Source organism: Sorghum bicolor, chromosome 1 (assembly GCF_000003195.3).
Source record: "Sorghum bicolor cultivar BTx623 chromosome 1, Sorghum_bicolor_NCBIv3, whole genome shotgun sequence".
Classification (NCBI taxonomy): domain Eukaryota; kingdom Viridiplantae; phylum Streptophyta; class Magnoliopsida; order Poales; family Poaceae; genus Sorghum; species Sorghum bicolor.
Window position 1 is genome coordinate 12,344,270 of NC_012870.2, and position 26,228 is coordinate 12,370,497.

General features: G+C 42.0%; 5 protein-coding genes across 5 annotated transcripts; 3 read left to right on the top strand and 2 right to left on the bottom strand.

Moving 5' to 3' along the window:
* LOC8062199 (protein argonaute 18) lies at nt 2,989-8,642 on the top strand. Its single transcript, XM_021456807.1, has 22 exons — nt 2,989-3,448; nt 3,566-3,762; nt 3,839-4,003; nt 4,093-4,196; nt 4,504-4,613; nt 4,694-4,803; nt 4,936-5,074; nt 5,210-5,323; nt 5,420-5,527; nt 5,619-5,690; nt 5,907-6,029; nt 6,110-6,266; nt 6,345-6,466; nt 6,553-6,693; nt 6,785-6,885; nt 6,967-7,029; nt 7,140-7,203; nt 7,288-7,423; nt 7,520-7,593; nt 7,685-7,779; nt 7,909-7,940; nt 8,208-8,642. The coding sequence occupies exons 1-22, from the start codon at nt 3,053-3,055 to the stop codon at nt 8,390-8,392; spliced, it is 2,808 nt and encodes a 935-aa protein (XP_021312482.1). The 5' UTR covers nt 2,989-3,052; the 3' UTR covers nt 8,393-8,642.
* LOC8062200 (RING-H2 finger protein ATL64) lies at nt 10,002-10,863 on the bottom strand. Its single transcript, XM_002466700.2, has one exon. The coding sequence runs from the start codon at nt 10,771-10,773 to the stop codon at nt 10,276-10,278; it is 498 nt and encodes a 165-aa protein (XP_002466745.1). The 5' UTR covers nt 10,774-10,863; the 3' UTR covers nt 10,002-10,275.
* Nucleotides 18,988-24,042, top strand: LOC8057232 (beta-glucosidase 34). Its single transcript, XM_021459642.1, has 13 exons — nt 18,988-19,368; nt 20,582-20,648; nt 21,238-21,296; nt 21,388-21,463; nt 21,547-21,618; nt 21,757-21,844; nt 21,966-22,221; nt 22,399-22,514; nt 22,656-22,879; nt 23,024-23,055; nt 23,248-23,350; nt 23,496-23,604; nt 23,680-24,042. The coding sequence occupies exons 1-13, from the start codon at nt 19,201-19,203 to the stop codon at nt 23,906-23,908; spliced, it is 1,599 nt and encodes a 532-aa protein (XP_021315317.1). The 5' UTR covers nt 18,988-19,200; the 3' UTR covers nt 23,909-24,042.
* On the bottom strand, nt 24,141-24,913 carry LOC8062201 (E3 ubiquitin-protein ligase EL5). The gene has a single exon (XM_002466701.2). It carries the CDS (start codon nt 24,865-24,867, stop codon nt 24,367-24,369), a length of 501 nt encoding a protein of 166 aa, XP_002466746.1. The 5' UTR covers nt 24,868-24,913; the 3' UTR covers nt 24,141-24,366.
* Nucleotides 25,531-26,216, top strand: LOC8057233 (umecyanin). The gene is made up of 2 exons (XM_002464119.2): nt 25,531-25,789; nt 25,865-26,216. The coding sequence occupies exons 1-2, from the start codon at nt 25,606-25,608 to the stop codon at nt 26,071-26,073; spliced, it is 393 nt and encodes a 130-aa protein (XP_002464164.1). The 5' UTR covers nt 25,531-25,605; the 3' UTR covers nt 26,074-26,216.

Below are 26,228 nucleotides of genomic sequence, written 5' to 3' on the forward strand. Positions count from 1 at the left end.
AAAAAATAAACTAATTACACAGTTCGGTTGAAAATCACGAGACGAATCTTTTAAGCCTAGTTACTCCATGATTAGCCTTAAGTGCTACAGTAACTCATATGTGTTAATGACAGATTAATTATGCTTAATAGATTTGTCTTGCAGTTTCCTGACGAGTTATGTAATTTATTTTTTTATTAGTTTCTAAAAATTTCTCCCGACATCCTTCCGACATATCCGATGTGACACCCAAAAATTTTTTATCTCCAATCTAAACAGGGCCTTAGCCTATGTTTATCCTGTTATTCAATGACGGACTAAACTTTACTCCAGTGATCCAAACAGTCCCTGGCTAGTCATTTCTCTACAACTAAAAGATATGAAGAGAACCCATCTACCACATCCATGGTGAAGCCACAACTCCCTTTTTACTATATCATGATAGGCTATCCCATCAACCCAAGCCCCACTCAGCTATGCATGCAAAATTGTTTTAGTGAATTAAAAAAAGTCATAACTTTTAAACCGAAGATATAAATTAAATTTTGATTACACCATTAAATTTCTTATAACAAATCCTTTAAAACAAGATCACACATGGATATATTTAGGTAAAATTTTATTAATAAATATTTATCTTTACAACTAAAAATTATGGAGAGGATCCGTGCACAACTCTTATCCCTTTGGTGGTCTTTTTTACTGTGCGATGACACGCTATCTTATCAACCTAGGCCCCACTCACCTATGCATGCAAAATTGTTTTAACGAATTAAAAAAAGTCATAACTCATAAACCAAAGATATAAATTAAATTCTGATTGCACCATTAAATTTCTTATAAACAATCCTTCAAAACAAGATCACACATGGATATATTTAGATAAAATTTTATTAATGAATATTTATCTTATAAAGATAAAATATTTTCTTTTACTAAGTAGAGACAATATTCTAGGTTCAACCGACAATGTTCTGTCTTTGTAAAAAAATGTTATGGATTTTGAATAATAGTATTTTGGTTGTAGGTTTACGAAACTGATATTACAATATACATAAAAATACATAAATACATGATATAGATAAAAATAATAATAAAATCTAGAGTAAAAAGCATAAAAAAAATAAAAACACAAAATGGAGAAAATTTTCAAATAATGTCAAAGGGTTACTTTTCAAATATCGTAAATATATTTATAGAACATTAACATCACTAAATACATCATAGAACATCATTAAATATATTATAGAACATTACATCTATTATAGATTACATGTATACTAAGTGAACATCATAAGAAACATCATAAAATATCACATATATACTACGTAAACATGACATTACACAACATAGAACACTAAATATATACTACATAAACATCTCATATATATAGAAAATAAAAATAAAAAATAAATACAAAGAAGAAAAATATAAAAATAAACATGATTAACAAATGATAAAAAATGCATAGAGCAAATAAAATAAAAAAATAATTTAAATAAGGATAAAAAGAAAATTAAAAGGAATTAAAATATAAAATAAGAATGAAGAAACATAGAAAATCTGAAAAGAAAAAAAACAAATAGAAGCAAGGAAGAACAATAAAACTAAAACCAAAAGAAAAAATAAAAGATAAAATTAAAATAAGAAAAGAATAAGGAAAGGACAGGAAATAAAATAAAATTGAAAAACAAAAAATGGAAAGAAATGAAAAAAGAAGAATATAGAGAGAAAAAAATAAAATAACAATGAAGAAACAAAAAGTATGCGGATTTTAAAACCCGTAACAACGTACGGGCATTAAGAGCTAGTAATCGAAAACAAGTTAAAGGTGTTACAATATACGCTTTGTCAAACGATCATCACCGTACTCATGGGACGCCGCTGGCGTGCTTGTTCGCCCCTACAATTCAATTTTGAACTAGAGTCCAAATGTCAAGTCAAAGAATCCAAATCTGAATTGAGGGCATAACTTAGTTATATATTTTATTTAGGTTTATGTTTGTTAAATATAAATAAATCTATAACTAGACTATACATGATTCAATGAGTATAAAATTTTTACTACAGTTTATTCATACAATAATTAGTTCACCATAAAAAATTTATTACAATTGAACCATAGAAACTGCAGCTATGAATTGTTCTAGATCTAAAGTTACAACAAAAACTTTGTACTAAAACATACTATATTATATGTTCAGTGTGTAGATCTATTCATGTGGAGTCTAATAAAATTGGATTTTCTATTTTATGATTTTTCTGTGATTTACTATGATTTTTTAAAAATTCAGTTGAAGTAAATAATAAAAAAAAAGACAAATCCGCCTTCAAAACTGCTTACAAGAGGCCGTGAGCTAAAATGAATGATTTTAAAAGTTAAGGGAGATGTTTTGTCTAGTTTTAGAATTTAGGGGAGAAAAAATGGAGTCATGAAAATTGAAGAAGGTACAATAGACTTTTCATAAAATTTTAGGTTTTGGTTCATCATTTTGCATAATAGAACTAAATATCATGCAAATTTTTTTTTGCAAAAAAGTGGTTATTCTCCATTTTGGATTTTGGCCTCAAGAGACAAAAGAAAAGGCCCAAAAGAGCCTCAAAAGGCCCTCATGAGGATAATAAATTATGCATTTTGGATCGAATTAAATATAACCTTAAAATTTTTAGCATTTTATATTCCATCATTCTAAAGTAGTTGATATTTTGTATTTTGTATTTCATGGGGAAATAAACGCCCCTAAGTGTTGAAGGAGAAACGGCTCAAGGTTGAAGGAGAGCTGTCCGATCTTGATCAGACGGTAGGGAAAAGAATCAAGTGTTGAGCTGCTGTAGAACATCCGTGTCATGTGTTGGGTAGACAGCTTCAAAAAATACAGTGAAAAAGAGAATTCACTGCACATTAGTACATTTCTTGGAAAATTACCGTGGGTTTTCCTACGCTTGCTTTATATAAGCCGGGGTGGTGCACGCCGTGCCAAACACTTGAACCTATCTTCTCCCCATTTCCTTTTCTTCTCTTCCAAGTACGTAACAAACTCCTGAGTGAGCGCGAGGGGATCGAGTTGCGCCCATGGCGAGGCATCGCCGTGGCAGAGGGCGCCGCGGTGGCCACCAGGCCTACCCGCCGGTCGATGAGGCGCGGGTCTCCGGCGACAACGGGCGAGACGAGGCAAACCCGAGCGGCGCTGAGGCGGGGAACCGCAACGAGAACCGCGATGACGACCCGTCGCGCGTCGGCCAGAGCCTGCCCGCCATCGCTGCCGATATCCGCCAAGCCGGGAAAGCCGTCGTGGAGGAGGCCGCCGCGCCGCTGTGGAAGGAGTTCGAGGCGCTAGGCATCCACGTCCACCGCGCCGAGCCCGTATTCCCGCCGCGACCAGGGTACGGCGCCGAGGGGACGCCGTGCGTCGTCAGGGCCAACCGCTTCCTCGGCCGCCTCGTCGACGAGGGCCTGCACCAGTACAACGTAAGTGCTCGTGCTCTCTCGTCCAGTACTCTTCGTTGTTGGTTTTGATCTAATCTGACCGAGCGCCATTGCTGTGGGTTCCCGTGTTTATGGTTGTTCGTTTCGTTGTACTTGTAGGTAACCATTTCGCCGGAGCCGACGCCCGAGAGCGCGTACAGGGAGGTCATGACGAAGCTGGTGTCCGAGAACCAGCACACGGAGCTCGGCGGCCGCTTCCCCGCGTACGACGACCGCGACTCTCTCTTCACCGCGGGCGCGCTGCCGTTCGACGCCAAGGAGTTCGAGGTCACCCTCTCTGCAGGCGGCGACAAAAAGTACGTGAACTCTGCTTCTCCCATCTTATGTCGGTCGCTGCGGAGATGCGATGCAAATGCTCGACGAATTGTGCAGGATGGACAGGAAGTACAAGGTGGTGATCAACCATGCCGCAACGATTAGTCTGCTACAGCTGAGGATGCTGTTGGCGGGCTACCCCACGGACATCCCCGCGCAGACGCTGCTGGTCCTCGACACCGTGCTGCGTGACGTCGTCTCCAACAAGCGCAATGACATGAAGTAATAAACGGAACATTCGCTGTCTCTGATTATCTCACTGTGTTCATGATTTGGGATGATAATGTTATTCGTCTCTGGACTGTGAACAGATGTGCCGCGATTGCCACAAAGGATCGTACACTGGGTGTTGACGCATGGAAGGGGCTCTATCAGAGCATCAGGTCAACACAGAACTGCTTGTCTCTGATTGCAGGTCAGATATCACTCAACTTCTAAATGTGGGTTTTCCTGTTTAGTTATGTACAGTATGGTCGGAAACACAGATAGGATGTTTAGATGGCAGAACTGGTCAATAGGGGAAATTTGGATGCAAATCTGTACTTGTATAAGTTCATTTCATTTTCATGTGGTTGGTGCAAATCAAATTCAGTTTCAATCAAGTGGACACTGTAGTTTCAGGTGATTGGTTGAAAGAAAACCTGGCGATTGCACTTCGTTATTGTAGTTCAGATCTCGTGTCTTTACCGAATTTGTAACGTACAGTAATTTTTCCATTGCAGATGTGTCCTCATCTGTATTCGTTCAACCCTTGCTATTGATTGAATTCGTTCAGAAGTTCCTAAAGATGGATGTCATGGATAGGAACTTGACTAAACCTGAGTATGACAAGGTATTCATGCTTTCTCCTTCCTTGATACAAAATGCACTGCAAATCAGAACTTATGTATGTTGTTGTTTTCTGAATTTCAGCTCTTGAAGGTCCTCAGGGGTGTGAGGATTGAAGTCACACACCTAGGAGATAATAGACGCCGTAAGCACAGAATTGCTGGTTTGTCAGTGGATCCTACTAATGATTTGAGGTAGGATACCTCTCGTTTGCATTTATGTTCAACTTAGCCTCTCTAGTTCAGAAATACATGGTGCCATTAAATTCGGCAAACAGCACTTCTTTTTTACTGATCAAACGTTTCATGGTGCCTTTTAAATATCAGTTTTCAATCTAGTGGAAGTGGAGCTACAACGACAGTCATTAATTACTTCAGAGAAATATACGGCCTGGACCTGAAATACAGATCTCTCCCATGCATCATCGCTCGCAGCGAGCAGAATCCAGTCTATCTTCCTATAGAGGTTGGTAGTTATGGACTTTTTTTTTTGAAACATGGTAGTTATGGACTTCTCAACTTCAACATGATGTCTTATGCTTCTATACTCCTTACCCTTCCTTACTCTGCTGCTATTTCCGAATGTAAATTTGAATTTCAGGTTTGCAAGATAGTTCCCAGGCAGTGTTACCAGAAGAAGCTGGAAGCTAGTCAGGTTTCTACTCTAAGGAAGTCAGCCTGCATCCATCCCGAACCGGAGCAATCCTGTCATCAGGTTCATGATCTCACTGCACTTCGTGTAATTGTGACATCTGTAAACTGATAAAAAATATCTTTAAGTTTTTGCTAACCTAACTTCCACTTGTCTTAGATTGTTGATCAGGAGCAGTACAAACGCACCAAACGTGCAAATGATTTTGACACAGAAGTTGATGACAATCTTGCAACAGTTGATGCTAGAGTTCTGCTGCCTCCAAATGTACTCCTGCTTCCATGAGTTCTTATGTAGTACTTTGGGTCTAAAAAAGTTTGTGATTGTATTATATGCTCTGCTTTTGTTGCTGTTGTAGCTTAAGTATCATGATTCTGGATCTCAGAAGATGGGGTTTCCAATGAATGGGTACTGGAATATGAAAGACAAGGTATGTCATGAACTGCTAAACCAATCTTAATGTTACAGCTTCAATGAAGATCAATTTTGAGAACCTTTCCAGTAGTGCCATTCTATCATTTACTTGCTATTGCATTCTTCAGTGAAGTAATGAATCAAGAAAAAGTTTGATTAACTTCCCATGAATTTTGATTGTACATATATTTGTTCTTAATCTATAACCATTGCTTGAATATTTTGTTTGCAGAAAGTAATAAATGGTGCCAAGATCAGCAACTGGGCATGTCTTAACTTTTGTGATGATTTATCCAAGAAAGATATTAAGGAGTTTTGCTTTAAGCTGGCTGAAATGTCTCGTATTACTGGAGTGGTAATATGCTTTTCCATCATCCTTTTTTACTGTCTCTAGGTCAAAACTGTCTTGCCTACCCCTTTTCACTTTAATTTCAGGAATTTGCCAATTTGAAGCTCCCAATATTCACTGCACGTCCAGATCAAGTTGAAGATGGTATTCGTAAATGCTATCAGGAAGCGAAGAACAAGCTGAGGGATCAGAAGATTGATTTACTGCTTGCTATACTACCAGATAAAAATGGCAGTTTATATGGTAGTGTCTATGATTGGAGACATAATTTCTTCACTTCTGTTACATATATGTGATGCCTGATATTTCTTCAAACCACAGGAAATATTAAAAGGATCTGTGAGACAGATATTGGTCTCGTGTCACAGTGTTGTCGAAGGTCAAATGTCTTCACGGAAAATAGTCAGATATTGGCAAATATTGCTATTAAGATCAATGCCAAGGTAAACCTCACATTCGCTTCTTCATGTATATTGTTTTAAAAAAACTGGCAGTTCAACATGATAAGATATATTCACCATCTTGATAGGCTGGAGGAAGGAACTCAGTATTCGATGACGTGCAGAAGAGTTTACCTGTTGTTTCAAACAAGCCGACGATTATATTTGGTGCTCATGTTTCTCACCCTTCTAAAAAAAAATATGGTTCTGCTGCCCCTTCGATTGCTTCTGTAAGGTTTCCTTTTGTTTGGTAAATGGACACAGTGCCTTTTCCATTTTCATCTTATTAAACTAACAGATGCTGCCTGAGGTTCTGTTTAGGTCGTTGCATCCCAAGACTGGCATGAGGTGTCTAAGTATAATAGTGTTGTGCGTGCACAAGGTCACGCTGAAGAGATCAGTGGCCTTGAAGACATTGTCAGGTAAGACCTTCAATCTATGTAACTATTTGAACATGCATGCCACCATATTAGGTTGCATTTTAATTTATGAAACTTTTGAAGGGAGCTCCTTCATGCATTTGCAAAAGAGTCCAACAAGAAGCTCCAGCAGCTGATATTCTACAGGTTCAAACATCTCATTTGTTCTGTGATGTGCTATTTTGATCATCATCCCATGAAATTAACAGTTGACTGCTTTTCTCTCTATGTCCTTCTGCTATGTATTTGGTTACTAGGGATGGCATAAGTGAGGGTCGGTTCAAACAAGTTTTGGAGAAAGAAATCCCAGCGATAGAAAACGTAAAGTGATTTGTGAGCAAATAGTGCTTGCCAATATCATATTTGATTAGAACATTTGGTAACAACTCTATTTTTCTTCTCCAGGCTTGGAACGCACTGTATGATAATGAGAAGCCACAAATCACCTTCATTGTTGTGCAGAAGAGGCATAGACTAAGGCTGTCACCCATGGACAACAAATATAAGCTCCGTTCTGTTACAAAGAAAATTATTGAGCCTGGTTAGAACTTAGAACCATGAGAATATTCACAACAGTCAATTTATGGTATCCTGTTTCATAAGCCATCTTAACCACATGTTCCTGAAAAAATTGTAGGCACAGTGGTTGATAGTGAGATCTGTCACCCCGCAGAATTTGATTTCTTCCTTTGCAGCCAAGTTGATGTCAAAGTAAGATGTCCACAATATCACAATAACTTGACTGTCTTCTTGCCAATTTGTATCCAAGGAATAAAGATTTGGATGACTGTGGAAAATGCAGGGGCCAAGGCGTCCTGTGAAGTACCTTGTGCTGCGAGATGATAACAACTTCACGGCAGATGAACTGCAGGCTCTCACAAATAACCTGTGCTACACGTAAGCGTGCTGTTACTTGCTGCTTCCCCTCCACACCCTCCCCCCCCCCCCCCCCCTTTTTTTTTTTTTTCTTTTGCAGTTTGTGCTGTTCAGGTGTCTGACAGCTTGTCCTGTTTTGTTTCTCATCAGTTATACAAGCGGCACTCGGTCAGTGTCGATCGGTATGTCATTCTTCTCTGTATTCACAGATAATTTAGTTTTAACGAACTTGCCCCATTTTTTTTACTGCTCAAGCACGGTATCTAGTGAAATCAACATCCAGACTGCAGTTGAACTGGACGGTTCTGTCTGAATCTCTAATCTACATCCATGCACAGATGCAGAAGCACGACTGTTAACAACAAAAATAAAACCTTACTACCACAATTTTGCATAGTGCGTGGAAGAAAATGTTAACGTGATGCTATGCTGATTGTTTGTAATGGCAGCTCCTCCCGCATTCTACGCCCAAAAGCTCGCACATCGTGCCCTCGCCTACCTCGCCAAAGGCTCTGACACGGCGTCAGCATCAAGCTCCGGCAGTGCAGGTGCAGATGCAGCTGCTCCTGGTGATGGTCCGAAGCAACTTCCAGAGATAAAGAAGGAGCTGAAGGGGTCCATGTTCTACTGCTAGTCCTTTGCCCCCTGAATAGACGATGCATTGCTCTAGTGAAATATTTCTGAGTCTCTGGCTGACATCTGGTGAAGGATGGCATCTGCAAGAGAATAGTTGTCGTGTTCTTTTCAGTACTGGAATGGATGGATGTTTTTTGTTTGGTGGTGTGATGTTTCCCTTGAACAGAGCATGTTTGTGAACACCTATGTTGAATCAGTTTTTTTTGCAGTATTATTTCAGAATGTGTGAGATAGTTATATCTTTCAAAGTCTGGTGGTCTGGCATGCAATGCGCTTCTTCAGAAAACTGGAGTTGGAATTCAACTACTCAACCAGGGTGGCCTGCAAAGGTACCTAAAGGCATCATCCTCTGCCTTGTTTGGTGTGAGAGAAACTTCTGAGCTTCGTTCTCTGTCAGTGGCGTCACCAAACACGATGTTTTGATCCAAATTGGTAACTTCAAGTTCTAATAATGTTCTATCCAACCTGGATTAAACTCTGCTGCTGTAAAAAGTCAAGGCAGTACAGTACTACCTGATCTTCCTGTCAACTGCCAACTGCATGAATCTATCATCTCTTGTTTCCTCCTCATAGTTCCTGCTAGCACGCAGCCTGTAATGGTGGGTAGTGGGTACACATCGACTGTGGCTTTCAAGGAGTCATAAGAAAATCATAACTAGAACTGGTCAACTCCACACGCAAACTACTGCAGGAGACTTGTGCCTTCATCGTTCAAAACAAACTAGTCATTTGAAAAATGTATAGAGCGACGACTTGGTTAATTTGAAAAATCTCAACCCTCGCATCTGCGTATCGGCTTCTAGCAGCTTCCAAGGAAGTCGTAATAAAAACAAGAAATGGTCCAGTCCACACGCAGACGACGAGCCAATGTTCAGCTGATTAGTCGTTGTTTACAGAGGAAAAGCTCGGTCCAATCTATCATCACAGTCAACTACTAGTACGGAGTAGTAAAATTTTCTCCATGCGTACTGTACGGCCAAATTTCAAAGGAGTGGTCATGATGTCAGTTTTACAACTGCAGTTTTTTTTTCTAAAAAAGAGCTGCGCATTTTTCCTCCACAGTTCAGTAGTAGTAGTAGCAGCAGTAGCAGCAGCAGTAGTAGTAATTTAGTAAACTGCTTTGGCCATTTTGGGGCAAGCCATATTTGGCCATAGCTAAATTAGGGCATGACCCAAATTTGATTATATTGGAGAGATTTGGATGGTGACTAAAAGCCAAAATTCATGTCAAGGCCTAACACAACTTTGTGTATGCCTAGATGTTATTTTTTCATTGAATCATAGCCATGTGCCCATGTGAGATCTTGTTTTGAAGTCAAAACCATAAAGAATACAATCGTGAAAACAATTTTAAAATTAGATATATCATTAATGTTTCAAACTTCGTAGTTCCAAAAAATTCGAAGAGCGCACAACCTCAGCTTGTGCGGCCAAGGCACAATAGGGTGCGGACACCGTGCCCGAATCGACGGTCCTGGAATCAGCATCACTTTGCTGCTTCCTGCAGATGCGCAGCCAAAATTTCCCTGGTTTAGCTACAGTTTGCTGATCCTAGATAAAACGCTAGTCAATGGACAAAATTTGGCTCACACCAACCAAACGAACCCTTTGCCTCGTGAATAGTCTATCATTGGCCACTGCCATCCAAAACAACGGTAGACAGCATCAAAATGTAAAAAATTTTGGTAGCAGAAGGGCCTATATGTTTTTTTTTTTTTGAGAAAAATGCTTACAGTGATTTGTTTTAAAGTAAAGGCCTCTCTCTACATAGATTTACCGTAACAAAATTATCCTTTGCACCATTTTCACCTCTGTCTGTCTCCTCTGCAAACTCCTAACAACTAACCAAGAATCAACAATGCGCGCGATAGCTGAGCTGATTCACCCCCTGCCGCGGCCGATCGCGGCGCCGGCCACTCGCGGCGGCATGGGCGGACACCCCGGCCTCGTTGGCAGCGGCAGCGGCCGCAGCCCGCCGCGGCAGATCGGGCACGTCCCGCGGTGCCGGAGCCACCAGTCGATGCGGCAGTCGGCGTGGAAGAAGTGGCCGCACGCCGGCAGCACCCGCACCAGCTCGTCGCCCTTGGCGTACTCCGACAGGCAGATGGCGCACCACGGCGCCTCCTCCTCCGCCGACGACGGCGCCGGCGCCGACGCGCTCCCTTTCTCGCCGTTGCCGCCGGTGCCGGTGCTGGCCGCCTTCGTCCTCGCCTGGTCGTACGTCATGAGCGTGGCGGGGCCGAGCGCCTGCTCGACGTCGTGCACCGCGGCGGCAACAGGCTCACAGGCGCCCGCCGCGGCGGCGACGATGGCGACGATGAGCACCACCAGGCAGACCACGGCGGCCATCTCCAGCACGAAGGCCGTGTCGGGGGTCATGCTGGTTGCCTGGTTGCTGCTGCGCGGTGCCGGTGGGCGGTGAGAGTGCGACGACGGCGAGCGGTTGTCTTTCTTGGTCGTTGCTGCACAGCTGCTTATGCTACCAGTACTAGTGCTATATATATATATATATATATATATATATAAGCATCAGCTCATTGACAAGTGTTTATTTAAGCCTCAGTTGTCGTCACAGAAAGAGATAGAGAGAGAGAGATGGGGGTTGTTCGTAGAAAGTCTCAGAGGATTTCCTGCTGTCTTCATCCATCATTCCTCGAGCTGAGATAGTAGTTGGTAGGCACACAATTGTGTTACTTTAAAACTTTCCGAGGGACCAAAAGAGGGCTTTTGTTGCCGTCTCTTGCCACCGAGGACCCGATTGTTTGGTCTCTAGAACGCTCAGTCTAGAAGAGGAGAGCTCTGGTGAGAGTGACAGGGGCGTAACGTTTGGCCGCTAGCAAAGCTTGGTCGGCGACCCAGTGGCACGCGGCTACGGCGGACGCCAGACCGCGACCGCGACGACTTGTGCCGACGAGATCGCCGGCCGTTCCAGTCCCACTGTAAAAATTTGTAAGATTCTACTTTACATTGAATCTTTGAACATACATATAGAGCATTAAATATAAATATAAATAAAAATTAATTATATAGTTTGTCTGTAATTTACGAAATAAATTTTTTAAATTTAGTTAGTCTATAATTAAATAATAATTATTAAATATAAACGAAAATACTAAAATAGTTAAAATCAAAAAAATTTGACGAAGTAAACCACGCCTGCGTATCGGCCGAGTCATTCAGCGGACTCGGATTTCCTCGGAAATTACACCCGCATGTTTGGGCATATAGATGGCCATCAGGCCGTGTCGGCCCCGCCCGGCGTGCCGTGCCTGCCCCGAGCCGCGTCGTGCCGTCGTGCCGGCCGGGCCGTGCCATCACCGTGCCTCGTGCCGGGGGTATGGCCCAAGGCACGGCCCGCGGGCCGTCGGGCCGGCCCGAAGGCACGGCGGGCCACCGGGCCAAGGTCGTGCTAGGCTAGTAGCATGCCTATATTTTCTTTTTTATTTGAAATTAGCAGGCTACATTTCTTAACATGCCACTCAGGATGAATGGATGGGCCAATATACCTACATTTTCTTTTTTTAGAATTAAAAAGCTATATTTTTTACCGGGCCGCCGGGCCGTGCCTGAGCCGTGCCACGGGCCACGGTGGCGGCCCAGGCACGGCCTGGTGCCTCGGGCCGTGCCGGGCCGGGCCCGGTAGTTGTCGGGCCGTGCCGTGCCCAGGCCGGGCCAACAGGCCACGGGCTGCATGGCCAACACTATTTGGGCATGTTTGGTTTCGTTTCTGCGCCTTGTTTGGATGTAGTCGGATTCGCATCAATCCATATGTGTTGGGGTGGGTTGGAGTGGAACTTGAACTAAATTCCACCCTAATCCACTCCAACCCATATGAATTGAGATGAATCCGACAACATCCAAACAAGACCTTAAGGTTTTTTTTCCCTAAAAAGTACTATTAGTAATTGCCAAAACCACCGGTGGTTGACTCAAAAACTAAAAAATTTTCAAGATTCCCCGTCACATCGAATCTTGCGGCAGCATTAAATGTAGATAAAAAAAACTAATTACACAGTTTTCCGGTAAATTACGAGACAATTTTTTAAACCTAGTTACTTCATGATTAAACATTATTTGTCAGGAAAAACGAAAATACTATAATGTCAAAATTCAAAAGTTTTTTTTAATCTAAACGACTAGTATGTGCTAAAAAGTGTACTAGAGCGGTTATACTAGATCGCTACTACTCCTGAGACATTTTCTTTTCTTTTGGTTTGGCTGGACCACATGAGGCGCCCAGTAGGAAAGCAATAGGGCGTTCGTCGTTGCCACTTGCCAACGAGACGCGGATTAGGTGGAGTTGTTCCTTGCCATTCCAATAGCCTGGTCGATTAGTGGCCTGGAGGCTTGAGCTCTGAATATCGTATCCTATTCGATCGGGTTCGTTCGCCGCGCCCCGTCCCGTGCTCACATTCTCCTCATTGGGTATACATGATCTGCGCACGAGTGTTTTAAAGTCTTAATAATCTAGTGATAATAATTCATTCAAGTCAGACCCCGCGTCTGCCAAATGAAGAGACAATAATAGATGATTCATGTACTAATCTAGTAGTATTTCAGTTTCAGGTCCGAGCTCTGTTTTGTTTTGTCATCAAGGACAAGCTATAATGGTTTGGCAGCGGGGTTGGGCCAATCTGTCGCAAGAGGACCCAGTGGCGGAGCCAGGGGTATGCCCTGTATGCCAAGGCATACCCAAGATTTGGAGAAAAAAAAATTAATAAGTATACACATTCATAATACATGTCTTATACAATCTGGTTTCTGGTGATGGCTATGTGATGTGGGGAGCCCAATTTCGAAGCTCATGAAGGAACTAAACTGCAGAAGCCCAAAATTGTTGCCATGTTATGATTTTTTTTTTGAAGAATGTATTTTTGCACTTTGGTTACTATTTTGAATTTTGTTATGACATTTTTGCTTCAAATTTTTGTACATTTGGCATACCCAGTCACAAATTCCTGGCTCCACCACTGAGAGGACCGGTAGGACCGAAGATCACCAAACATTTTTTTTATCGAAGTTTTTGGAACTTTTATGAAATTTTGACTAAAATGTAGGGAAAGGAAGCTGTACCAAATCTGTTACCAGAGGTCACCAGTACAACCAAAAATCGTTTGAAATTCCTAACTCTGTTAGTCTGTTTGGAAGACACTCTTTATTTATTTGTATACGGTACTCGTGCTCTAGTAATTTTTTTTATTCCTTTCGACCCTGAATCAAACTATTTAAATTTTGATGGGATGTCTGCTTGATTCATAAATATCGATACTCTTCTATATAATCTTGGTTGAACATAGGATGATTTCACTTGGAACAAACTAGAATGACTTTTAGGGATAGAGGGTGCAAGAAATAGTAGTGTAAGTATATTTACAAGGGAACAACAAAGGTAGGTCATTAAAAATAAAATAGGTCTCATGATCACCGAGCCTGCTAAATCTATGGTTGATTTTTTTCCCCTACCTAATGTCAAAAAAAAGAACAAGCATTTCTTCTGAGGATTAATCTTATAATATTCAATTAGTAATATTAAGATAAGATGGTGTGTTGGCTAGATACAGATCCATCCACTGAATGGAACAAGAACAGCAAGCAAATGAACAACTCTAGAGTCCAGAAGGAGCTAACCAATTCAACTTGGTAGAATAAATGGAGCTAGCCAAAGACAACTGTGGTAGCGCTGCCGCAGTGATGCGTACTCCCTCCGTCCCAAAATAGATATCATTCTCACTTTCCGAGAAGTTAACTTTTTTTAAACTTTGACCGATTATGTATTAAAAAATATTAATATTTATAATATATAATTAGTATTATTAGATAGATAATTGAATGTGCTTTCATAATAAACTTATTTGGAGATATAAATATTGCACGTATACTCTATAAATTTAATCAGAGTTAAGAAAATTTGATCGACACGTACCTCATAATATCATCTATTTTGAGACGGAAGGATTAGCTCTCGCATCACCGTGCCGCTTGCAGGGTATCGTAGCGTTTGCATTTGCCGAGAAGCTTGTGTGAGCTTCCTTCTCTGTCAATTCGTCTCATGCATGACCCTCATCAAACAAAATGTTTTTGTACGAATTGGCAACTTCAAGTACTGTCCAACTTGGATTTAGTCCACCGCTGTCATCAGAAAATAATACGCGTCTGGTTATGCTGCAACCGCGTGAACAACCCCTGTCCTTCTGACCGCTCTTGAGTCTTGCCACCACGAAGCCACGGACTTAGAGCCGTACAAAGGTTGCCTTAAATTTGTGAAATGAGTTGTTGCCGCTTTGAATGAACTTTGGAGAAATCAGAACGGCGAATCTGTGTTCATCAGATTGGTCGTTGTTTAAGGTCTCTCCTGCCCATTTAACATTACGTCATCTCGTGGTCAACTGTACTGCCAACCAGTTGCCTACGTGGCCAGCACTGGTCCATGGAGCTGCTGAACTGATGAAAAAAAAAACACTTTGATGGATCGGCAGTGGCGAGAGCATTTGGATTTGGTGTGATCCGCGGTTACCAGGAGGCCAGGAGCAGCTGGTCTATACCCAAAAACCAAAAACTTTTCAAGATTTTCCGTCGCATCAAATCTTTCGGCACATGTATAAAGCACTAAATATAGATGAAAATAAAAACTAATTGCATAGTTTACCTGTAAATCGCGAGATACTTCATGATTAGACAATTTTTATCAAATAAAAACAAAAATGCTACAGTTCCAATAACCAAAAAGTTTTCGGAACTAAACAAGGCATTTCCCATTTGCTCAAGCACAGAGAGATGGGCAGGGGTGAAAGCGGACGATGCATTACAGTGCAGGAGTGCAAGGTCGTCCTCACAGGAAGAGAACCAGAATTATGCTGCTCATGCACTCATGTGTACGTATTCAGCAAATTGCTACTCGGAAACAAGGTTTTTAATTTCGGTATTGCAAAAATTTTGGCCACCACCGAAATTACCGAATTTCGTGAATTCTTTTTAGAGACTAGCACATGAAATATGTTTTTTTAAAAAAAATAGATCTAAACAAGTATCAGTATGATTTATGATTACCCATCTATTAAATAGAAGAATATGCAATATAAACAATAGAAAATATGACTCTAAAGTTATATAACACATGTATTAGTATATAATGAAATTTCAGATTTTTGTTTCACCCACCACCGAAATTCGTGAAATTTCAGCGAATTTTCGCTGAAATTTTGAACCCTGCTCGGAAACGTGATACTATTTCTGAGTGATTATCATAGCTCTCTTTTTCCACGGGAAGAAAAAACTGTACTGGTAGTGGTTTTTGTTTTCAAAACGAGTGATCACGATGATCCAAGATGCCACATTTACAGATTAATTCTCCATTCTCTCGTAAAAAAATGAATTGCCCTTTTCTTTCGGTGCAGGCACAATGCAATGGATTTGCATTTGCACGGAGTCACTAGAAAAATTTCCTGGCTATTTCAAGAGCAAACCTAGTGTATGGATTTGTTCCTAGTCACTTAATTAGAATAATTTTTTTCTCTCACAACAAATCAATATCAGCATCAGCCATAAAAATGGTCTATGGAACCTGACTAAAAGTAGCAGTAGGTCAACAATTATCCATCCGTGTTGTCAAAAAAAAAATAATAATTGTCCGTCCGTCCATGCTTCACTGGCCAGTTAACCAGCCTACCTGTGTTGATCCTGCTGACAGGATCTCTAGTTCCATTGTTTAGTTTGTGATTTTTTTTTAGATTTAGCTATTGTAGTAGTTTTTTTATTTTATTTAATAATTAGTATTTAATTATGGATTAATTAGGTTTCAAAATTATTTCATAGATTACATATAAACTATATAATTAATTTTTTTATCTATATTTGATATTTTATACATATATTTAAAATTTTGATATGATAGGGCGAAAAGAAAATTTTTGAGGCCTAGGCAAAGTCGTCAGGAGGGACGAGCGAGCGATGATGAGCCTCGGCCCTCGGCAGCAGCCAGCGGTCCTTGGAGCTTTGATTTCTTGGAAAAATTATACCTTGTTTAGTTCACCTCAAAAAATTAAAAACTTTTCAAAATTTTCTGTTACATCGAATTTTACGGCACATGTATGGAGTATTAAATATAGATAAAAATAAAAACTAATTGCACAGTTTAACTGTAAATTACGAAACGAATCCTTTAAACCTAGTTACTCCATAATTGAACAATGTTTATCAAATAAAAATGAAAATGTTACAGTGTCAGAATCCAAAAACTCTTTCTTCGCGTATACATGGAGCATTAAATATAAACAAAAATAAAAACTAATTACACACTTTGCCTGTAATTTGCGAGACAAATCTTTTAAACCCTAGTTATTCCATAATTAAATAATGTTTGTGAATACGAACGAAAATACTACAGTAGCAAAAACCAAAATTCCTCGGGAACTAAGGCCTTGTTTAGTTTCAAAATTTTTGGCAAAATGAGCACTGTAACAATTTCGTTTGTATTTGACAAATATTGTTCAATCATGGACTAACTAGGCTCAAAAGATTCGTCTCGTCAATTTTGACTAAACTGTGCAATTAATTTTTATTTTTATCTATATTTAATACTCCATGCATACGTCTAAAGATTCGATGTGACGGGGAATCTGAAAAATTTTGCAAAATTTTTGGGGAACTAAACAAGGCCTAAACAAAGCCTAAGGCCTTGTTTAGTTCACCCTGAAAACCAAAAAGTTTTCAAGATTCTCCGTCACATCGAATCTTGTGGCACATGCATGAAACATTAAATATAGACGAAAATAAAAACTAATTACACAGTTTAGCTGTAAATCACGAGACGAATCTTTTGATCCTAGTTAGTCCATAATTAGATAATATTTGTCACAAATAAACGAAAGTACTACAGTACCGAAAACTTTTCACTTTTCGGAACTAAACAAGGCCTAAGCCGGAGGTCAGGTCACAAACAAACGGGCGCTGGGGCAGCAACGTAGGCCAACGCCAGTTAGCATGGTCAAAAACAAAAAGGACAAAAACACAACAGCGGCCAGCAACACAGGGTGATTTTTTTTTCTTTTTTTTTGAGAAAGAATATTGTTTGCTGCGGGCCGTTGCCAAAAGGCAAAGCCCATAATCCAACAAGGAGCACACGAGCCGACGCGAAAAGTTTTTTGAGAGGAAAAACAAAACAGAAAGGGGTTGTCTCGCCTCTCAAACAACGCGGCCACGCGCCTGCTCGTACGTCATGAGCGTGGCTTCCCCGTCCCCGACCCCGAGCGTGCGCTCGACGTCGTGCACCGCGGCGCCGCGCGCTAGCAGGTACAGTAGAAATCTCTATCGGACGCATGCTTCACTCTGGCCGCTGGCAACCAGCGCCTGGGGAATGAGGTCAGGTGGGACCAAATCAGGAGTATATGAACATCGACAGCCTCCAAAACTCTTGAAAAACTGTAGCAGCACCTTTCTTGGGTCTCCATTACACTTCGTATTTGCAGAGATTTGGAGCATTTAAGCTATCGTAGTTACTTTGGCTTACTGCAAGTGCAACACACATGCCTTCGTTCAAATGTTAAGAAATCATATCTCGCATAACATTCATAAAAATAATTAAATAAATAATGCATCCATTGGAATATCCGAAGTCAGGCCGGATTGAGTTAGGCCCTGTTTAGATTGAAGACGAAAATTTTTTAGGTGTCACATCGGATGTGTTTGAAGGATGTCGGGAGAGGGTTTTAGAAACTAATAAGAAAACAAATTACATAGCTCGTCAAAAAACTGCAAGACAAATCTATTAAGCATAATTAATCTATCATTAGTACATATGAGTTACTGTAGCACTTAAGGCTAATCATGGAGTAACCAGGCTTAAAAGATTCGTCTCGCGATTTTCAACCAAACTGTATAATTAGTTTATTTTTTTATGTACATTTAATGTTCCATGCATGTGTCCAAAGATTCGATGGGATGGATGAAAAAATTTTGGATGGGAAACTAAACAAGTCCTTAACTAAAGGGGAAACAATGTCACACGGTTGTGCCATTCAGCAATTCACCCATCGATTGCATACACACTGACTGTGTATCTATTACATATTACTCCGTACTTATGAGGCTACTAGCTTTAAACGGCAGCAGCGACGCATAGCCCTGGAGTAAACTTCAACTCCACGTATGCAAGAAGAAAATTAAGGCAATCAGTTATTGGAGTTCCATCGCTCTGTTTGAACATAAGCTGAAAAGAATGGTGGAGCAGCTTTGTTTTAGCTTTCCTACCCTTTCAAGGAGTACTTTTCCCACCCAACGCGCTCTCCAATGTTTGCTTCAGTAATGTGTCAGGTGAGAAAAACACTAAGAGATCACACCTTTTGATAATCTGGAACTAGACGCATAGGTGGACACGGTGCAGCATGGCACCGTGTTACGTTGGGGAAGCCCTAATTTACCCATTCATTGAAATCGTCACATAGCACAATGTGGGTACGTTTCGGATGGGATAAGGACGAGAGGAACGAGACCAAATCCCTTCACACTTTTGGTCTTTTGCTGGTCTGCTCCCAATTTGCATCTCCATCGTAACCAATCACATTACATGCGCCATACTTCTCTCATTCAAAAGCAACAGCGCCAACAGGAACTAGCCTTCCCCTTCTTCCTCTCTCTCTCTCTCTCTCTCTCTCTCTCTCTACAAGTACTGTCCACGCATAACGCATTCTCCTCAGACCTCACCATTGTTTGTTCCTTGCACGCTAGCTAGCTACAGAAAAGCTCTCTCTCTCTCTCTCTCTCTCTCTCTCTCTCTCTCTCTCTCTCTCTCTCACACACACACACACACTCATGGAGATGATGAAGCAGGAAGGGCAATGCAACGTCCTAGTAGTGCTCCTTCTTGTTCTGCTGATCATACCACCACAAGGATGCAGAGCGCAAAGCAGCAGTGAAAATCTGACGAGGAACAGCTTTCCTAAGGGATTTGTTTTCGGCACTGCTACTTCTGCGTATCAGGTTTGGTCGTCCTTAGATTCTTTCACATACAGCTTCGTCCATGCATAGGTGTGGTCCTAGAGATGATTTCAATTCCTTAAGAGGGTTTTATTTATCGGTTTTGTAGCATCAGTGATAGATCGAACGTGAATTTTTATTAGTTCAGATAAAATATGACTAATAGTCGTTTGTTCCAAAATAAGAAAGAAGAAAAATCTTGTGTCCTCTGCATGCAAGGTGTCGAGATTGTACTGACTCATGTGTATGCGCGAAAAAGATGAGACGGTGCATGACATGTTGATACTGTTTCTCTATAGGCTCGATAGCTCTTTCTTTTTACTATTCTTGTGCCTCTCCTTTTCTGGTAAGTATGGAACACTATATAGAGCGGCCTAAGGGAGATCTGTAGATAATACTCCATTCCGTTTCTTCTTATAAGGTGTATTAAGATTTGAAAAATTATTTAGAAATTTGTTTTGATCAATAGTTACTCCTATAATATCTCCATGCATGTATGAATATGATAGATAGTATCATAATTCTGTTGCATTATATCTAAAACTATAAGCTTCATATGATGGAAAGATAAAACTATACGCTTTACCTGAATGCGTCACTTAACTCATTCTATGTGTTCAAATCAGTATAAAGAAACATAAACTAACCACATATTAGATGGGGACTCGCCATCGATCTGTTACACTTAAGTCACAAACTTTTTCCCCATAAAGGAAGTTTTATTGACCTCTCAGTCAATTACATCCAAAATAAATAACATGAAGATCACTCTCGGCCTTCTACACTGCTAGAGTGTACACAATATAAGACAATAAAAGAAAAAAATATGACAAAATCTATCATGTCGCAGCAACCTACTACACAAAACGTAGTCCTTTATTAATATTCCGATAAAAGCACTCCAGAAATAATGTCTCCAAAAAGGACATGACACACGCACCATCATTGCAATCGTCCAATCAGTGAAGTTCAAGCCATAGATTCTCACTGTGGAGACAAAATTCCTCGTACTTCAAACAATGCCTTGAGCAAAGTATTGACAGGTACAACCAAGCCAAGGTCAAACCTAGGGGGAAAGTAAAATATGCCCTTAAGGTCATGTGCTCTCCTGCCGTATAAAAATGCTAGTGATAGACGTAAAACGCATGTGAGATGGATCTCTGTGTACAGGTTTGACATTTACATCAGTTTTTTTATTCTATTTCTATTTCTACAGTATGAGGGAGCAGTCCAGGATGATGGAAGAGGACCTGCTATTTGGGACAAATTTGCTCACACATTTGGTAACTTCAAGTCTCTGTTTAACCCTAGTTTATATATATATATATATATATATATATATATATGATATTTTTTTTTGAGGGTCAACGGGGGGAGGCGATCCCCACCTGTAAAATATATTTATTTTTGCCCCAAACGGCTCACAAGTTTTAACGGTTACAGTTTACAGATCACCACCAACAACATGCTGTTGTTCATACTTCAGGGCTCTTAATTGGATGAGGATTCAGTTTAAATGATGCAAAGCATCCAGTTTACTGGAAATGAATATTTAGCTGACAACTTTCTAATCTGTTAGGCACTCGTGCCACTACATAATTTCCAATCCATTGAAATGTGCATGGCATATACTTTAGATGTTTCTATGAATTTGGTATGAATGAGTTTGGGACATGAAAAAAGTTTTAGCCAGTAGCAGGCTAGTAATACTACTAGCATCAATATAAACTATCTTTCATGAAGCCTATAGAGACTTGATGTGGATGACACAGTAGACAGGAAAACAATTTGCACTACGCTCTTTTATAGCTGGGAGATTTATAATCCTGTTATTCAACATTGTAAGGCAATTACTTCTTTGCCCTTGTGCAGGAAAGATCATTGACTTTAGCAATGCTGATGTGGCAGTCGATCAATACAACCGTTTTGAGGTGAAAACTATTATCTAGCACTCAACCTTTATTGTAGAGAATTTATATCTCGTTTGATCTAAATTTTTTCTTGATATATATACTAATTCAGGAGGATATTCAACTCATGTCAGACATGGGAATGGATGCATACAGATTTTCAATTGCATGGCCTAGGATTTTCCCAAGTATGTGTTTCAGGCTTTGCCAAACTATACTATATAAGCAGTTCTATGCACACTGACAGTGATATCCTAATATTTTTCCTCAGATGGCACTGGCGAGGTTAATCAGGCAGGAATTGACCACTATAACAACCTGATCAATGCGTTGCTTGCAAAAGGTGAACATAGAACATCGCCACACTTAAAAATAAAGATCTACAAATTGGAGTTACAAGACTGAATTTTTGGCTTTATCAAAGTAACCACTTAATACAAATTAACTCCAGAATTATTGACAAGGTGAAATATTCTTGCAGGCATAGAACCCTACGTAACACTGTATCACTGGGACCTTCCCCAGGCCCTGGAAGACAAGTACACTGGGTGGCTTGATAGGCAGATAATGTGAGTCACTGTCACACACACTCCATAGCTAGATTTGAGTGAAGCTTTGCAGCTTCAGTGGTGTTGTGTCTATCATGATTAGCCACTCATAATCAAATTGTTATATATGTATATAATGCAGCAACGATTATGCGGTGTACGCTGAGACGTGTTTCAAGGCGTTCGGAGACAGGGTGAAGCACTGGATAACCTTCAACGAGCCACACACTGTTACAGTTCAGGGCTACGACTCTGGACTGCAGGCACCAGGGCGCTGCTCGTTGATCCTCCATCTCTACTGCAAGGAAGGCAACTCAGGCACTGAACCCTACATTGTTGCTCACAATATCATACTGGCTCATGCCACAGTTGCAGACATTTATATGAACAAGTACAAGGTCTGAAGTATCTGTTTTTTTTTTCATTTGAAATTTAAAGCTATCAGTACACACAAAAAAAGCATATATCGACAGTGTATACATATGTTCTAGTCTCTGCAGTACACTGACTGTAACAAAGTGGAATAGTGTGAAATCAAGCTTTGGACTTAGTGTTGAGATCCAATTTGTATGCAGGCAACACAGAACGGACAGCTGGGCATATCTTTTGATGTCATCTGGTATGAGCCGATGTCAAACTCCACGGCAGATGTTGAAGCGACGAAGAGGGCACAGGAATTCCAGCTAGGATGGTAAGGTTCATCAACACATGCATTATTCTGCTCATAAATTCCCAAATCTAAGCTGTATATAATATAGCTCTTAAATTCAGACTTCTATATGCTTGTGGTGAAAGTTATTTGCTAAGACGATTGATTGATCTGAAATTAAAGGTTTGCGGATCCTTTCTTCTTTGGTGACTACCCGGAGATAATGAGATCGAGGGTCGGAAAGAGGCTGCCCAAGTTCACAGCTGAAGAGGCTGCTCTTGTGAAGGGGTCGCTGGACTTCATGGGGATTAATCACTACACCACGTTCTATGTCCAGGATGATGAGTCCAGTGTCGTTGGGACACTGCTAAATAACACCTTAGCAGACACAGGAACTATTAGCCTCCGTAAGTTGTTGGCATCAGCTTTTGTTCAGACAAGATGAAATTAAGAGTTGAAGAAACAAAATCTAATTTTTTGTCTCCCTCTACTGAAAGATTGCATGAATGGTTCTTGCTGACATACTAATGGCTTTCACGTTTTTTTTTCAGCCTTCAGAAATGGGAAGCCAATTGGGGATAGGGTAAGTTCTGGCTTTCGGCGAATCTTTTGGAATGCAAAGGAATATTAGAGAACATGACTAGATATGACAGCATTTTCTCAAAGTGGCACTGAAGTACAAGGAGACTGAGAATTTTAGGCTGCAGCACTGCTTTTCTTTCTCTGAACTTACATGTGACCTGCAAATTCACCACCCTGTCTGTCCTCCATGCAGGCTAACTCGATATGGCTGTACATTGTACCTGGCAGCATGAGGAGCCTAATGAACTATGTCAAGGACAGATACAACACTCCACCTGTGTATATAACAGAAAATGGCAAGTACAGACGTCTCTAGCGAGACAAAATAAAATTGTTATCGCTTCAGACAATTTAACTTGTAATCTCATTAAAATTTACGCCATTCTAACAATCATTACTACAGAAAACAAGAAACTAATGGAAATTTCCCTGTTGATTTAGGAATGGACGATAGCAACAGTCCCTTCATCTCCCTGAAGGATGCAGTCAAGGATGACAAGAGGATAAGCTACCACAATGAGTACCTGACAAATCTAGCTGCCTCCATCAGGTAGTGTACTACTCATTTATTTACAGTCACCAGATCGATACAAAGAAAAAAGTCTGCTCACCACTGACAATGCAGGGAGGATGGCTGCGATGTTAGAGGGTATTTTGTGTGGTCTCTTCTCGACAACTGGGAGTGGACCGCTGGATACACGTCGAGATTCGGGTTGTACTTTGTGGACTACAACAACAATCTCAAGAGATACCCAAAGAACTCAGTGCTGTGGTTCAAGAACCTGCTGGCCTCTTCATGCAAGTTTGGTGGCCCATTTAGAGCTCCACATGGTATGCTCCTTCAGACCCTGTAACCAATATTTTCTAGCAATTTGTCCTGTCCCCTGTATATGCATTGGTTGTGTAGTGATTTGTGTGATATGTTTGTTGTACTCACTCCATCCCTAAATATAAATATTTGATTGAAGGTTGAAAGCTTATCTATAAACATAAGCATTTCTGGGTGCAATGAACTGTCGGGACTAATCAAGGTGACTGTTAAATCTGTAACCGGTGCAATTTGTGGCATTAGCCCATCTCCAAAACCATACCTTCCAGTTTTATAAACCGGATGCAGCATAATTTCTGATCTTTCAGGATTGCGTAGTACTACAATTTTTGTTGTCTCACCAAATCGTCACACAAGATTTGAGAGAGAAAGAAAAAGAAGCTTTTGCCTCTGAAATAATGTGCCAAAGAATCCTCTGTAAAATCCTACTGCTCACTAATCACCAACGGAATAAGTGGATGAAATTCGTAGCACATTGACACGCTAACGCGAGCGCACTGTGTCGCCGCCGGATCGCGGCGGGCACTCCGGGCGCGGCGGCCGCGGCAGTGTCGTCGTCCACACCTCAGCTCGGCAGAGCGGGCACGTCCCGCGCGCCCTGAGCCAGCCGTCGACGCCGCACTCCGCGTGGAAGAAGTGGCCGCACGCCGAGACCACCCGCACGAGCTCGAGCTCGCCCCCCGCCTTGCTGTCGCTGCTGGCGAACTCCGACAGGCAGAGCGCGCAGCGCGGGGCCTCCTCCTCGTCCGCCGCGCTCCCGCCGCCGCTCTTCTTTCCGGCCGCCGCCCGCGCCTGCTCGTACGTCACGAGCGTGGCGGCGTCCCCGAGCGCGCGCTCGACGTCGTGCACCGCCGCGGCGCCGCCGCCGCCGCCTGGACGACGGCCCGGTGTCCGTCCGCCGCAGGCGACAACGATGACCACGATGACCACCGCGAGGGCCACCGCCGCCGCGACCGCGATCGCGGAGGCGGCGTCGAGGCTCATGCCCGCAGTACGCTCGGCGTTCTTGCTGCTGCTGGTGGTGGTATATAGCTAGCTCGTTTCACAAGGGAGAAGAACAAGGCGAGTGAGAGCGATGGGTGGTGTTGTTCGTAGAAAGTTTCAGAAAGCTTCTTCCTCCTTTTCTTGCGGCGCGCAATTGTATTTACGTCAAAACCTGGGTAATTCGGAGGGCCTTTCCATTTCCATCGCCGCGCTTTTCTTTTGCTTTTGCTTCTTCACCTCCACACGGCAGTGCCGGCAGCAGTGCAGCAAGAAAACCTTCCTTCCCTTTCGGTTTCTTGTCTAGAATGCGCTGCACCTGCCGGCGTTTCGTGCGGTCGTTGGGCTCCTCACTACTTCGCCGCGAAACCTTGAGAAATTCCGTGCTTGTCCGTATCGAGTGATCAGTCCGTTCCGTCGGGACATCTTCCAGGCGATCTTGCGACTGAACTGCACCGTACTTTTCCTCTGCATCTCCTGCGACAACGACGGCCACAGCCGCAGGCAGCTTGCACGGGACAGTCAGTCAGTGTCACCTTGTCAGAGTCACAGAATAGCATACAGTACTGGTACAGAACAAACCGCAGGAAATCACTGGCACGGTCGCACGGATCAGCAGCGGTTGTCAATTGCTACTTGCTAGTAACCGCTCCAAAGCAACCTGACTAGACTACGGTTTCACTTTTACTTGGCGCCCCATCGCAGTCGCGCCCAACAGCAGTCGCCGTCCAGTCGTCCAGGATGGGGACGCTCGGCGCAGCGACCATGGCCACGCTCCTGACCGTCGTCGTCGTCCTCCTCCTACCGCCGCCGACGGCCGCGACAGACCACGTCGTCGGGGGCTCCATGTGGTCCATCCCGCTGCGCGACGGCCAGTACCTCGCCTGGTCCTACAACACCACGTTCTACGCCGGCGACAACCTCGGTGAGCCCCCCCCCCCCCCCCGCTTTGCCTGCCGAACAACAGCGCCCTCTACTGACCGCCACCACCACCATTCAGTGTTCAGGTTCCCGATAGGGTTCTACGACGTTGTGCAGGTGTCGAGGAGGGAGTACGAGGACTGCACAGCCGACGACCCCTACAGCAACTTCCGCGTCCCGCCGGCCGTCGTCCCGCTCGACTACAAAGGCATGCGCTACTACGTGTGCAGCGTCGGCAACTACTGCAAACTCGGCATGAAATTCCATGTCACCATCCAACCACGCTAGCCTGCCTGCTCACACCATTTCCTTCCTCAATTCATCCGCAACGACTATTGTTTCTTGACAGTCAACAGTACATTATGATATGTATATGTATGTATTGCCAGGCATCATTAATCAGACCATTCCAGCGTTGCTGATTAGCAAGCGATTATGCGTTA

Bases quoted from the DNA above. Each gene is read 5' to 3' on its own strand.
- LOC8062199 (XM_021456807.1), top strand. From the start codon at position 3,053: ATGGCGAGGCATCGCCGTGGCAGAGGGCGCCGCGGTGGCCACCAGGCC. The intron at 3,763-3,838 runs GTACGTGAACTC...CGAATTGTGCAG, and splicing joins TCTGCAGGCGGCGACAAAAA to GATGGACAGGAAGTACAAGG. The intron at 7,941-8,207 runs GTATGTCATTCT...TTGTAATGGCAG, and splicing joins CACTCGGTCAGTGTCGATCG to CTCCTCCCGCATTCTACGCC.
- LOC8062200 (XM_002466700.2), bottom strand. From the start codon at position 10,773: ATGACCCCCGACACGGCCTTCGTGCTGGAGATGGCCGCCGTGGTCTGC.
- LOC8057232 (XM_021459642.1), top strand. From the start codon at position 19,201: ATGGAGATGATGAAGCAGGAAGGGCAATGCAACGTCCTAGTAGTGCTC. The intron at 21,845-21,965 runs GTGAGTCACTGT...TATATAATGCAG, and splicing joins TGGCTTGATAGGCAGATAAT to CAACGATTATGCGGTGTACG. The intron at 22,880-23,023 runs GTAAGTTGTTGG...TTTTTTTTTCAG, and splicing joins CACAGGAACTATTAGCCTCC to CCTTCAGAAATGGGAAGCCA.
- LOC8062201 (XM_002466701.2), bottom strand. From the start codon at position 24,867: ATGAGCCTCGACGCCGCCTCCGCGATCGCGGTCGCGGCGGCGGTGGCC.
- LOC8057233 (XM_002464119.2), top strand. From the start codon at position 25,606: ATGGGGACGCTCGGCGCAGCGACCATGGCCACGCTCCTGACCGTCGTC. The intron at 25,790-25,864 runs GTGAGCCCCCCC...ACCACCATTCAG, and splicing joins CTACGCCGGCGACAACCTCG to TGTTCAGGTTCCCGATAGGG.